Below are 13,834 nucleotides of genomic sequence, written 5' to 3'. Positions count from 1 at the left end.
TTTCCTGGATTAGGATTATGTTTGTCGACTGAGATGGAAACTGTCTGAGGATTGTATATCAGAGAGCAGACTAGCTAATTATAGCATCCCATCCACAGTTTAGTATTTAAGTAACACACCGGCCAGCAACAAAAACAGAATTTATATGTTTTGCTCACCTCGATATATAACATAAGGACAGAAAAACAGTATATTTATCTGTTTGTTTGTTGTTTCAGGATATCCATATTGGATTTGTATGGCACAGCTTTAAGGTTTGATATCCCCTGGTTTTGATTTCTAGGAGGAGATAGTTTCTGTGAACCATTAGGCTGAAGATCCCATATGCAGACCATTGCCAGGCAGCATTAGAGTCAGGTGATAGCAGCATGTGCAGTTTGCTTTGGCTGCTTCAAAATTAGTTGAATGGTGGTATACTTAAATGGGCCACATCCTTTTGGCTGAAGCTTCACAAGTTTCAACCACTGAAGCCATAATTTGACTCTAGGATGCTATAAGTAGGGCAAGACGATTTCAAATCAAGGAGAAATATTCAGGAAATTACATTTGTACTTAGGGATGGTTGGCTGGTTTGGCTATTGGAAAGTTTCCATTTCTACAGGGCTGCATGGATCAGGGGATAGTGATTTTTTTTTCATCTACTTTTAACCCTTGATTAATACAAAAATACATCCAGACTCAAGTATAATGTCTATTTTTAAATAGCCTACCCAGATCAATAATGATGATAAATGTAGAGGCCTAACAAGAGAGCTGTGATTTCAGGGTTCACTATTTATTAGTCTTTAACAATGCTCCTTTGGTATGTATTCAGTGCTAATTAGGAATTCATGTTTCAAGAAGCTAGACTAACATGCTGAACAAGGTAAACATTACTAAAAATCACCATGCCATTACAAAACATTACCATCTAACTGAAAGCATCATTATGCCCCAAATAAAGGCCACATTAGCCATGTTGTCTTGTTTAATAATAATAAAAAAAATATAAACTGTGAAGATATAACAGCAAATTTCTGAACTTGCAGTTCTGTTGCTGCTAAATGATCCTTAAAAACGCAGTAAAGGTTCTTAGGAGCATAACTGTCATTATTTTTTATTTATTTATTTTTGTTCTGTGAAGCATTATATACATATTACTGCATTCAGGTTGGGTTGAGATATGAGATAAAAGCACCACTTTAAACGCCTGTGAAAGCCACTTTTCTGCGCAAAGATGTTTATTATTTTGAAGACCGAATAACAGCTCTAAGCAAAATGATCTTGGATCGCTCACAAAAGTGCAGCATCTTATTGGGCAAAACATGTTTCAACCATTTTAATGCTTTATGTCATGTAGAAACCAAATGGAACACGGGTAACAGCTAAATTTTCATTGGGAGACTTGGGGGAAAAACTCAATTAGCGTTTGCAGACTGGAGGAGGGGGGTTGTTCAGGACAATGTCATGATCAAACACGATTTGGATCAAACCGTGACTTTTTTTTTTCACATTCTCTCGCATTTCCAATCAAGGACCGATTAGCCTCAGACATTAATGAGCCTACTAATCCATTTGGGCCCCTCGTGATAACAGTTAATTGTCTGTAAAAATGTGTACAGATCCCCGTTTGGGTTGTTTACTAACTGATTTGGATGTGGTTAGGCCCTAAAGAGGTATCATTATGTTGATAGTTCTTTGGAAAATGAGCCCCTGATGGAGACAACACCAGAGTGGTGTAGAGTTAAGAATACACAGGACTGCTTTCAACCATTGCTCACTTGAGAGCAAATTTACCAGTACTTTAAAACGTTTGGCGGCCACCAGTGCTTGTTAAACTTCACCTATAATTAACAGGAGTTTTCTATAGAGAAGAATGACTTAAATAAATCTCTGACATTTGGGTAGTTGTTGATTCACAAAAGTTTAGAATAATGTGAGGAAACTGGATGTTTCAAGCAAATAGCTTCATTTGTGCCCTACTTTGTTTGTGGCTTAGTTGAAACTTAATTCCAAATTACAGTAACATTCACATCCAATTTATGTTTGGTGTAGAGTCAGAACAGAGAAGTCGATTTTCTTGAGCTGAAACAGAAAGTTGTCTTTGAGAAGAACGATGCCAAACATTGCTCACACGGTTTTATTTTATTAAAGGCCTCTAAAAAAATGAACCTAAAATTAAGGCTGTTTTAAGGTCATTAGTACAGGTTTTGTTAATTGTCCCAATATTTAATTTCTCTTTAAAAAGAGTCAACCCTGATATAAAACCAACTGAACAAAACAAAACAAAACATGGCCCTCAGATGAACGTACTTTGGATGTGTTGTAAATACTTGTTCACATAACAGAATTTATATGTCATTTTAAAATTTATTTTAGATGTCAACAGCATGTGAATCCAGTATTTTTGCACTACATCTGAAAAATACAGATTATAAATGATTACAATAACTGTTATATTGTGTGATAAATTATTATTATTTTTTTAGGTATTTTATTGCATCTTATTGTTTCCTTTTATTGGCTATGATGGCACTTACATGCACATTTATTCACAAGTTGTACAACCTTGTGTTTTTTGTCAGCAGTAAAACCAATTTTCTCTTTAGAGTTAACATTTACTGGTAAGATCTAATCTTACATTACATTTACTTACATTTTTACCTTTCAACTTAATATTTTATCGATAAATAAAATGTACTACTATTTACTATGTACTATTTATTTATTTTCTTTATTTTCAATGTAATGCATAAATATCCTGTAAGCATTACAGCAACTGTTATTCAAAAAAAAAAAAGCATTCTCTGCTTCCATACATGATGTGGTGCACAAGTGTGTTTGTGTGTTTGTATTCTGGCCACTCAGCCTGCAACCTTGGCTGGCCTGTTCTGACACTCAATTTATTGTCCTGTGATTTGAGGCCTTAGTTTCTCATTACACCCAAAGTTTTTGTGTCCTTGTGCGACAAAAATTAGTTTGTGTGTCTGTGTAAATCACCTGTCATATGCACATGCTCCTTTAAGAAAAGGCCAAGGGTGTCATTTGATTCCTGCTGCCTTGCTTTCATATTTATGCGTCTCATATTCACGTCCATTGGCTGTGTCTCAGTTGGGCCATCCATCAACACTTTTTATCCCCATCACACCAACAATATGGACATAAAACGCTCTTTTACGTCAGCAAAATGCTGCCACAAATAAAACATGAACAACACACCTCTTTATTTGTCTAGGTAATAAACGACATAAATTAAAAGTGATAAGCGACAAAATTTGCATTAGTCCTATGTTATGGGCTTTAATGGAAATTACCACAGGCTGAGAACTTTTAATATTAAATATAACCTGCACAATTGGAAAACACAGGTGATGTATTAATGAGTTTACAAAACTGAAGGACAACCAGACTCAGAGGGATGTGACTGGCTCTCCAGGAGGCCAGGAGGAGGACATTTTTCAAACAAACATGTCAAAGGAACATTTTTTAAAACCATATCACTCATCCTTTCAACTGAAATTTCCTATAAGATCAAAATATTGAAATATTAATTCTACAGATATACAGGCACTTGTTTGTTGTGCATATTTTTGGTACACTAGACTGGGGACTGAGTAACTTGCTCAGCTATATTATATCTTGAATACAACTCAATTCTTTTTATTGTTATAAATAAATAAAGGACAAGGAAAGAAATTACAAAAAATTAAGTGACCAAATATTACATCTTTTATCATCTTATGTAATAAAGAGGGAAAAAACCAAAACAATCGAATGAACATATCATAAGAAAATATTACTCCATTAGAAAACAAATCCTTCCATTCAGCCTATACTGTCTGCACCCCAACATAAACGAAGCTCATCTGCAGGTTGTAGATTTTGCTATATATTCAGGATGAATACAGCCAAACCAAAACAAAAACAAAAGAGGGAACCTAGTAAAAAAAAAGCAAGGGGATGAAGAGACGTCTCTCTCAATTTTGTACACTCAGACAGAATCAGTTGCCTTTGGCCTGCTTAAGGGTAGAAGGTGAGGGAAGCACACAAAAGCAGTGCAATTATTCTGCTCTGGCACAACAACAGAGAGCAAAAGGAGCATCAAAGGCTTTCCTCTGAGCAAAATAGGGCTCCCTCAGAGGAAAGCGCAACCTGTGTGTGAATACCAGTGCATGGACTTTAGGCCCTCTCTTGAGACACAAGAGGCAAAGGATGCGTGTCAATAGAGTTGCAGTGCCTATCCACTTTGATTACGTTATAATACAGCAAGCAGTAGCAACAGTGTAAATAAACCTTTTTTTAATGTTTTTTCAGCTATATCTTTAAAAAAGTAGACGTGTCAAACTCGTTTTTTTATATATATATAATATGCCATTGCACATATGTTTAAAAAACACACACACTCTTTCTTTGTAACTTATGTACACCCTGGAAGCACCTAACACAGTGAAACAGTAAGTCTTTGCTGCATGTCTTTGCACTGTGATGGGAATATGCAGCACTAACTGAACATACAGAGTATAAACCTTTGACCAACAAGCTTGGTAATATCCCTCAGCACTACCCTCTTTTAAGCACTTTAAGCACATAAATAACATCTATTTATTTATTTATTTATTTTTTCTTTTCTTGGTGTCTTTCAGTGTAATATCTTTTATCCACTATTGGTTGAACAACTACCGTTATACTTCCTTTTCCTTTTAAAGATTTGAATTATTAAGGAGCAACTGTTAACAAACCTTACATTTCAATAATGTAAGTAAGAAAGAGAGCGGTGTTACGGATTTTCTGTCAGGCACATTAGAGGGCACCTCAGTCGAATGACGAGGGTCCTTTAACAACCCGGAAGTCTGGCTTCCACATGTTTTTGTGTACGCTCGCCGGTTGCTAAGCGGTGTTATCACATTGTAGTCAATACTTGTGGTGCTTTTAGGCTCAAAAACGAAATCTAACAGGATGAAAGTGGTTGCGTTAATAAGGTAATCGCAGCTTGCCGCTTTAACCGTCACACAGGTCTGTCACTGATGATTTGTGCTTGCAGAGCAGTAAGCTACGGATGCTGATGTATCTATATGAGTTAATTCAAACCAAGAATATGACACCCATGTAGGTGTAGAATTATTGCCTAAGGGTTTGAAGACGAATGAAAGAGTGGCATAGAGTGGCTGTAACATGCTGTGAGAGTAGTGCACCAGAACTCACCCGGTACATCCACAACCTTGTGTTCCAACCCTGGATATTAAATATGGTGCACCACATTCCCACATTGCTAAACTTTGCACCCATGATAATGTGTGTGTCAGCTTAGCCTCTGTGTCTGTTTATTATGTTGTGTTCCAGTGGGGGCAAAGACAGCTGCTACAACATGATGCAGTGTGTTGCTGCTGGGCACCGGATCGTAGCTCTGGCCAACCTGCGCCCTGCTCACACAGGTGAGTAAAACGTGCTCCTGGGATTAACCTGTAAGCCCCAGGAGCTGTCTGGAGCTGGCTTTGCTATATGGGCCAACCAGCTGCACTTCCGTTCCCAATAACTGTACATAAATTAAATATTTGATCATTTCACTTTTGAACTGCATGTTTGTGTGCTGTGTCCTTACATATATTTGATCTGATTTGATGTTTTAACAAATGAAATATTGAAATATTAGTGTTTAAAATAACCAGAGTCATTTATGGAATGCTAAGTAGGCCAAAAATATTTGAATAGTTTCAAAAGTAAGTTAATGATTAAATACATTTAAAACATTTACCCACAATATACTAGAAGAAGTTTACAAGAATTCCCTATTCACACTATAGTGTATGCCCATATAATATGTATTTTGTGTCTAATGCCAACACATTAATCTGTATAACTGAAAGAAATGTGAAGAGAAACAACATGTCCAATTGCAGATTAACAGGTTCTATTTATCTAATGCAACAGCAAAGCTCTCTCTAGTACTTAACTAAAATTCTTCTCAATAATGGGACTTAATTTTCTTTGTTGTAAACTTACTTAAAATTATGTATCTCTAATTAAACTTCTCCCCTGTGTTTTACAGTTATTCTTCCTTGTCCAGTATAGCCTACACTACAGCATTATTGTCTAAAATTGATACTTCCTGTATTTTTGAACACGTTAATCCTGAGGAATTAAAATTTACTGAGGAAGAACTTTTCATGAGGAAGAACAACTTCATGAACTTTACTTTTATTGATATTTGCAAATATCACTAAATGGGGCTCTGGAAAAGTATTCTCTATTTTTAGTGATTGAAATACTGGAGCGGGTGCTCTGTATGGTTTGGAGTTGCCCAGATCTTGCAGTTGGTTCGCATAGATGCCTGCCCTCCCTAAGTCTGCCGGAGGTCTCTTGAGGTTAAAAAGGAGTTTTTCCTCCATACTCACACTGAGTGCTTTCCCAAAGGAAATCTTTGGTTTCTATCTGTCTGGTATAATTTAAGATGTTGGCCTAACTATGATAAGTGGCCTGAATTGTTGGGATTGTTTTCCAGTTTAGTTCAGTTCAGTTGTATTCATACACTAAGCTATAGTGCCATTTCCCAACTATCCAAGTCTGCTTCACCTTTTAAGCTAAAATGGAAGAGTTTGTTATAACTGTAACTAACTTGAACTTTGATTATAAACTATAGTACGTGTCACTCTCTTGCCTATGTGCATGTGTGAGGAGCCACACTTGTATATATGTAGCAACACGGAACTAAAAATCAGTTGCTTAGTTACTGAATTTTGTGCATTTCTAGTTTTTGCTTTTCACTCTCCAGTCTCATGCATCCCTAGTGCATGTTTTCATAGTTTCTTATTAACACCTGGAAGCAGCCCAGTACAAGCCTGACCGAGTGGCACAGGATTATATTGGCTGCTGAGCAGCTCCTCTGGAGCAGTTAGGGTTTAAGGGCCTTTTTGAAGTGCATATAAGTGGTGTTAATGAGGAAGGTGCAAGTGCTGCTCTTTCACTTCACCAATCCAAATTTACTGTGTCCATCTGGAAGTTGCACCTGTGACCTCTGAGGCACCGGGACAAGTTTTTAGGTCACTGCTGCAAAAATGATGAAACTTGAAACTTTCAGTTAAGTTTGTTCAGACTTTTGTTTTAAATTACTTTCATTTAAAAAATTATTTCTTTAACGTGTGGTATCTTGAATATACAATGCATTGTATTAATAAAAACATATAGTCAGATCATTTTTAATATAGTATTCATTAATTGTAGAGCTGTAGAGGTAGATATTTAATGTCAGTTATTTCTCAGGGAATTGCACCATCACTTCTTGTGCATAATCCAGTGAAATCCCTTTTGTCAGACACGATTAAGGCTCTCATCAGGCACAGGTTGTAACTCATTTTCCTTCGTGCATTAGATGAATTGGACAGCTACATGTACCAGACGGTGGGCCACCAGGCTATAGAACTGTATGCCGATGCCATGGACTTACCTCTATATAGACGCACCATCCAGGGATCCAGCCTGGACACTAGCAGAAACTACAGAGAGACAGAGGGAGATGAGGTAGAGGACCTTTATCAGCTGCTGCACCTTGTGAAGGTAGGCATCTGTGCCAGAAGAGTTTATTACCCCGGATGTGCATTTTCAATCCATGTCCTCCGGCCAAGAGGCCTTAATACTTTAGGAGCCCATGACATTTTATTTCCACACACAAAAATATTGTTTCATTTTCTTGATTTATCTGTAGAGTGCAACTTCCAAAGACATTAAGGTAACTGTGTAAAATGCTTACTTGCTTGAAGTAAGATTTCTACTGCTTGACAGTTTTGGTTGTAGTTTAGTGTTTTATAATCTGCTGAGTGTTTTCAGTGGATGACAGGTCTACACTGCAGGCACCCAAACTCTTTTACAGTGGAGTCATATTGTTGTAATACATGATGATTATGTGGTTTGTTATTGTCTTGCTACAATATGAAAGTCCTTTTCCTAAAAAGGCTTTTTTAATGTTTCCTTTTCATGCCGGGTGCACTAAAGCACTCTATACTGTAATGAGTGCTGACTTTTCAGCTGCATTCTAATAAAAATCCACATAGTGTTGCTTTTGCGCTTCCTTAATTCCCAAAGAGAAATTGAAGTTGAACTTTCTAGTCAGTTCTTAGTTCCTATTGCAAACTGCCGGGGAGACTAAAAAGCCCATATAGTGCTTTTAGCCTGCCTGATTTAGCGTATTTTAATTTTTCCTTTGAAAATAAGGTATGTTTTCCTTTTATTTTACTCTGGAATAATAGTGTGGCTGTTGGATCACTTAATCAATGTTTTATGGGCAAAGTTGGAGAGAGGTGCCCTTGAACAATGGCTTCACAGGAAAAATTCCATTCTTTTTTTATCTCACTTGACAGAAGATCAGATGCAAAAATTAATCACCAAATTAATATTTCATCAAATACCACTTTTGACAGGACTCTGAGAAAATATTCATTTGATGGCAAATTATGTATGAGGCCTTGGTGGTCCAACCAGGTACGGGGTGGCTGACTGACAGGTTTGAGATAACTGCATGTGTGTTTAGAACACTGCTGGCACTGCTTGCCTACCTGACCGCCTGCAGCCATGAGGAGGCTACATGGACACACGCTTCAACAGGAGCAAAGGCTCTCCCTGCTGTCAGCACAAACACTGTGTGGGATTGATCCTGTGTAACACTTTATCCCCACACAACCTCTTATTTTAGCTGGCAGCATCAACATTTAAGCACTTCTTATGGGATGCTGGATGGGACTTTGTTGTTGAAATGGGATTCTGCTTTATGTGGTGTATATGACAGAGGTATGCGTGAATCGTTGTGCAGGTATGTGTGGAGACATGTTCATCTGACTCCTTTAAGGCCCTACACTGCCTTAGTGGCAGGGGCCAGTCCGCCTGAAGGCATTTTCACCTTACTTCCTTACTTCCTTTGCCGTGTCCAGTAGAAATCTTTTCACATGCAGCTACATGGGCAAGTTCTTGATTTTTGGAGTTTTTGATCTTATTAGTACAACCACATCCACACAGCTCAGTATTTACCTCTTTTGTGAGTCAAGTAGTGGACAGCGTTGTGGAATGTGATGCAGTATGCCCACTCTGCCTGTGGTCAGGGCTCTAATTGCATAGGGCTGCTAATTTCCCATTTCCAGGGTTTTTTCGTCTGACCTCGCCAGTCCGACAGGCCATAGATCAGGGCAGTTTGACTCCAATGAGGCCCTCCCAGGCTGGGAGACCTCCACTGGTCACCCAGCGCACCCCTCACACTCCTCTGTCATCAGCAGACCTGGACCATAAACAACAGGTTTCCTCTCATCCGTAAAGTTATGGCAACCATAAGAATACAATCTTTTAATCTCAAATTTCAAGTTAGTGCTCTTGAAAGTTAATTTTTCAACGAGTGACTAACTTGTACCACAGTTCCACATTATGTACTGTATTGAAATAGTAAGTTATTTAACTTGAAGTGTATTTTTAAACTTCCCAAACTCTCTCGTGTCATCTCAAATATCGTCTTAGAAATTCTGTTACGTTCCATCAAGTTGAGTAGATCTTCAGTTTGTTTCTTTTTTCTTTATTTCTAAAAAAATAGACAAAAAAACATATTTCTTTGACCATAAACTTTTTAGTGTTGTTGATTAGTGAAGGAATTGATGGAGGGGGGAGTAAAAAGAGGGGGAAAAAAACACAGCTTTTGATAATGAGCTGTTAAATCACTATTGCTGGAAAAGAACAGTTTTAGCATGAAAAAATGTGTTCTGTTTTGGAAAGTGTGATATTTTGAAAGATTCTTTCTCACAGTTTGAATTAATTAGAAGTTACAAGATTATATTTGGCAAATGACACTTGAGCATAGATGAAAGATTTTTTTTCCTCAGATCCAAAGTTGATGAGTTTTAAGTGGATTCTCTTCTCTTCCTCCTCCCCGTTTTGCAGTGCTAGTGTCTGACTCGTAGCATGAGCCAACAGTGCCATCTATGGATCGTTCCCGTTTGCTGACAAACCAAACATAATCTATACAGACTGGCCTCTAAGAATGTTTGAAGCCATTCGAAAGATTCAAAGGAAGAGATCATATTCTTCAGAACCTTTGTTGACAGAGGGGGAAAAAAGCCCGATTGTAATAGAAAAAATGAGCTATCCATTCCCTGGCAGTACTGATAATAGCAGAATGACAATGTGGCCCTATCCTTGGCCCCCTTTGCTCTCATCGCTGGCTGTGTATAGCTGTGCTTCTTTGAAGTGTGTAACCCGATCAACATGCATGCAAGCCCATCCTGCTAGGTGCTGATCTTTGAACCTGCTCTTTGAGGGGGAGAAATAAGTTTTGGTGGAGCACTTTTACGTATATACAGCTGAGAATGCATTTTCACAGAAATGACATCTTTTCATTCTCAACGATGCTTTCAATCGACACTAGAATATAAAGTTTACATAAAGATGTTTTTCTGTAAGCGCAACATTTGTATTTATTGCTAAGAATTAAAATCCAACTCCTGTAAAAGTGTGCTTTTTTGTGGATTTCATAGGTAGTGTGTCCATACTTCATTGTGTGGCTACTCTGCTCCCCTCTGCTGTGATCCGCTCTCATGTGTGATACAGATCAACAGTGTCAGTCACCCCTGGCTGTAAAGCCAGTTCCCCCAAAGGCCTGCAAAACCCCTCATATTAGTCATATCACATCCCTCAATTCCTTTATCCTTCTCTCTGTGCTCTGTGACCTGACACAGTGGCTCTTTATTCCCTGTGACCCAGCTTGTGTGTGTGTGTGTGTGTGTGTGTGCGTGCGTGCTTGTGTGTTCAAGGTCAGGTCAAAACAGGCCTGTGCTACATGATAACAGGTCTATCGCTGTCATCCGTGCACACCTCTGCCTCTCTTTCAGCACTGTAGTCCTTTCACTACAATCCATATGCACTTTATTTGTCACCCTCAGCCACAAGTAGATGTTTTGAATTATGAGTAGTTAATTCCATTTTACAACACAAAGATCCTTCAGAAATAGAACAACCTATATGGCACTGAGTTTTGGAAAGGCGTAATTGTAGCTTCAGTCACTTGATATGGTAATAGATACTTTATAAAAAGAAAATGACTCTATTGCAGCAACTCTGCAACCTTTGAGCTGATGAATAAAGACAAAGACATTTAAGCTCATTAGAGTGATGAGGAACAATAGATGATATCTATGCACATGTTCTATTCTGCCAGCTCTAATTAGCAGCGCTGTGACATCTCTGTCATACTGAGACCCTGCTTTGAGAACGATGGAAATGTTACTTTCAAATCCAATTTCCTGTCCTCTAATGCATTCGACTTTTCAGAAACATGTTTTTAATTAATTAATTATTTTTATAAGACAGTTCAGTTAAGATCCAGCTTTCCCCCTTTTCTTTTTTTTAACAAGCCAGTATATATGTGTGTGTGTGTGTGTGTGTGTGTGTGTGTGTGTGTGTGTGTTTTTTTTGTTGTTGTTGTTGGTTTTTTTTAAGATGTCTGAGAAAAGTCCTGGGAAGGCGCATTGAGACCTTTGGCCTTTGTAGATGAAACACTCTGTTCCATTGGTGTGTGTTAGAACACCTTGTTTTTAGTGAGCTAATCTTTCTCCTAAACTTGCGCACACTCTCCCCCTATTCCCCGTTTCTCCTGACCATTGTTACATAGACATTCCCCCCTCGTCCTCAGTAACTACTGCCGCGCCATTATCGACATCAGCAGACAAGAGTGGGGCCCTCTGGGATCGCAGAAGCAGCCCGTCCACAAGTCCAAACAATCTGTCTCATTCCTCTTTCCCGCTCCCTCACTCCTTCCTTCTCTCTTCTACATCTCTGTCTCCATTGTGCTGTCGTCGCACTTTCATCCGGACCCTTCAGAAGCCTGGCACTGCCTTGTTGCAAGTTCCCTGATGGAGGTGCATCCTGCTGTGAGGAAAGAAGGGAAAAGGACTGAGACATAATAGAAAGAATGGAGCAGAAAGGAAGAGGAGGGCAGACTGGCTGGTAGGCAGGCGGAGGAATCTCTGTATCTTTGTAGTATTGATTAGGCAGCTGAGGTGTTGTGAGACAAGATGTTCAGGAGGAGTGTGAACTATGAAAGGGGGGGGCCCAAAATCAAACACACAGCCCTTCTCTGATTACTGGCATGGTGCCGCATTAGAGGTACATTGGGGGCTCAACAGGAAAATGGATTTCTTTAAAAAGCTGCTTAATACATAAATCATGACCTCTGGGGTCACAGCGAGGGTTTAGGAGATCAGATCAATAACAAAGCTAATGCAAGCTTGTTGAAGCTTGTTTGTGGTGCTGAGAGACCTCTAAATGGTGTTACTGGAAGTAGCTCGCAAGCAGCCTCAAACCAAAGGATAATCACTTTGGTGACCGTTTTGTTTTCTTACGTTTCAGCAAAGTTTGCAGTTCCTAACTTTAAGATGCAGCACAGCATGTTAAAGTGTAGATTTCAGACAGATTTCAAACAGCTGTCTCTCGGTGTTGCCTCTTTTTGCGATAACCATTGTTATCTTTTCCTTTGGTCCTGAGATGCTTGTATTTGTGTTGGTCGGCTCAGTGGCAGTGAGGTTGAGATTGCAGACTTGTTTTGCACATGAGGAAGGATAGCATTAGCTCTGAGATAATGGCACTGTGTATTGTTCGCGGGCCGTGTGGAAGTGGTGGGACAGGATCTATTAGATGCAGGCCCATTTCCCACCAACTGACGCTAGCAGTCCCCACAAACATTAGATAAAGAGTCAAGCCTCAAGCCTTTGTAATTTGTTTGTATTTTTCTGCTTAATGTACTTTGCTCAATCTTGTTTAGCGATGATGGAAGCTGATAGCCTTATCTCGACTTGCCGAGGGCACAAACCACTACATTGTTGAACATTGTTCAATGAGAAACGTGCGTGTTTTGTATTGTTTTTTTTTGTTGTTGTTTTATTTTGATACTGGATGAATTGTAGCTGTATTGGAAGGTTATTGCATTTGAGCTGTTGCTTCAATGTTATGCGCTGAAGTAAAGGATTATACAAAGTGTGTTCATATGATTCCTTGTTTCAGTTTTTTATTAAGAAAAAAGTTGTGATAATTTTCTAGTCCTAGCAAACAATATTTTTTATCTCTTTTTTGTCACTGTGATTGTTTGGCATGCCTTCTTCAAAATGCCTTTGAATGACTTTTGCAAATCAATTTCTGCTTCATCATCAGAGATCTATTGTTACATCTTCAACAATTTCTTCTCTGCTTTAAAAACCTCAAATTTTTAGCTTTGTCTGAAAATCTAATCTAAGCTTTACATGCCGTCCTCAGACTCAGTCGAGTTGTTTTTACTCTCCAGATATCATAAAATATGAAGGATCCAACCTTGTAAGAAAAACGCAAGTTGTGGAGGAGATTGGACTTTCAATAAAACCTTTTAAATGCACCAGTATCAACAGTTAGTCGGGCCCAACTCTGTCTGCCTCAGAACTGACAGCTGAGGAATTGTGTCAAGTCTTTCAACTCCCTGCCATTCATCTACTCAGAAATTAAGAGGGCTTTTATGTTTTGTTTTGTGAACCATTCCCCTCAAGAAATATTTGTGGCAGGCCCCATCACCTCCCGCAGCTAAAGTCATAACCAGCCGTAGAAAAACACTGTCTGGAGTCTGGAGAGTGGGTTAAACCAGCATCACAGCAATATTTTTCTCTGGGGTCTCTCTGGGGAGTGTGTGTGCGCGCGTGTGTTTGTGCGTGCGCGCGTGTGTTGGGGGAGCATGACGTCTGTTGGAACTATGTAAGACGGAGGGCAGAAGAGCCAAAATGCCAAGAGCCTGGATTCTGACCTCACCAGGAAAACATTTACATTTTAGGCTGTGTGTGTGTGTGTGTGTGTGTGTGTGTGTGTGTGTGTG

The 13,834-nt window shown here is 38.9% G+C and overlaps 1 protein-coding gene across 2 annotated transcripts in view; it reads left to right on the top strand.

Moving 5' to 3' along the window:
* Positions 1–4,827: 4,827 nt before the first annotated feature.
* The window catches only part of dph6 (diphthamine biosynthesis 6), a 56,735-nt gene continuing 47,728 nt past the window's right edge, over positions 4,828–13,834 (top strand). For both annotated transcript variants that reach the window (XM_005723775.1, XM_005723776.1), the window contains exons 1-3: positions 4,828–4,958; positions 5,320–5,411; positions 7,346–7,530. In XM_005723775.1, the coding sequence (XP_005723832.1) occupies positions 4,936–4,958; positions 5,320–5,411; positions 7,346–7,530 (300 nt within the window). In that variant the 5' untranslated portion in view covers positions 4,828–4,935. The remainder of the gene's footprint in view (positions 4,959–5,319; positions 5,412–7,345; positions 7,531–13,834) is intronic.

The sequence above is a fragment of the Pundamilia nyererei genome, unplaced genomic scaffold (genome assembly GCF_000239375.1).
Source record: "Pundamilia nyererei isolate P.nyererei 1_Seehausen unplaced genomic scaffold, PunNye1.0 scaffold00010, whole genome shotgun sequence".
In the NCBI taxonomy this organism is placed as follows: domain Eukaryota; kingdom Metazoa; phylum Chordata; class Actinopteri; order Cichliformes; family Cichlidae; genus Pundamilia; species Pundamilia nyererei.
The sequence above is the reverse complement of the archived record's forward strand: the minus strand, read 5'-3'. Positions and strand labels throughout refer to the sequence as shown.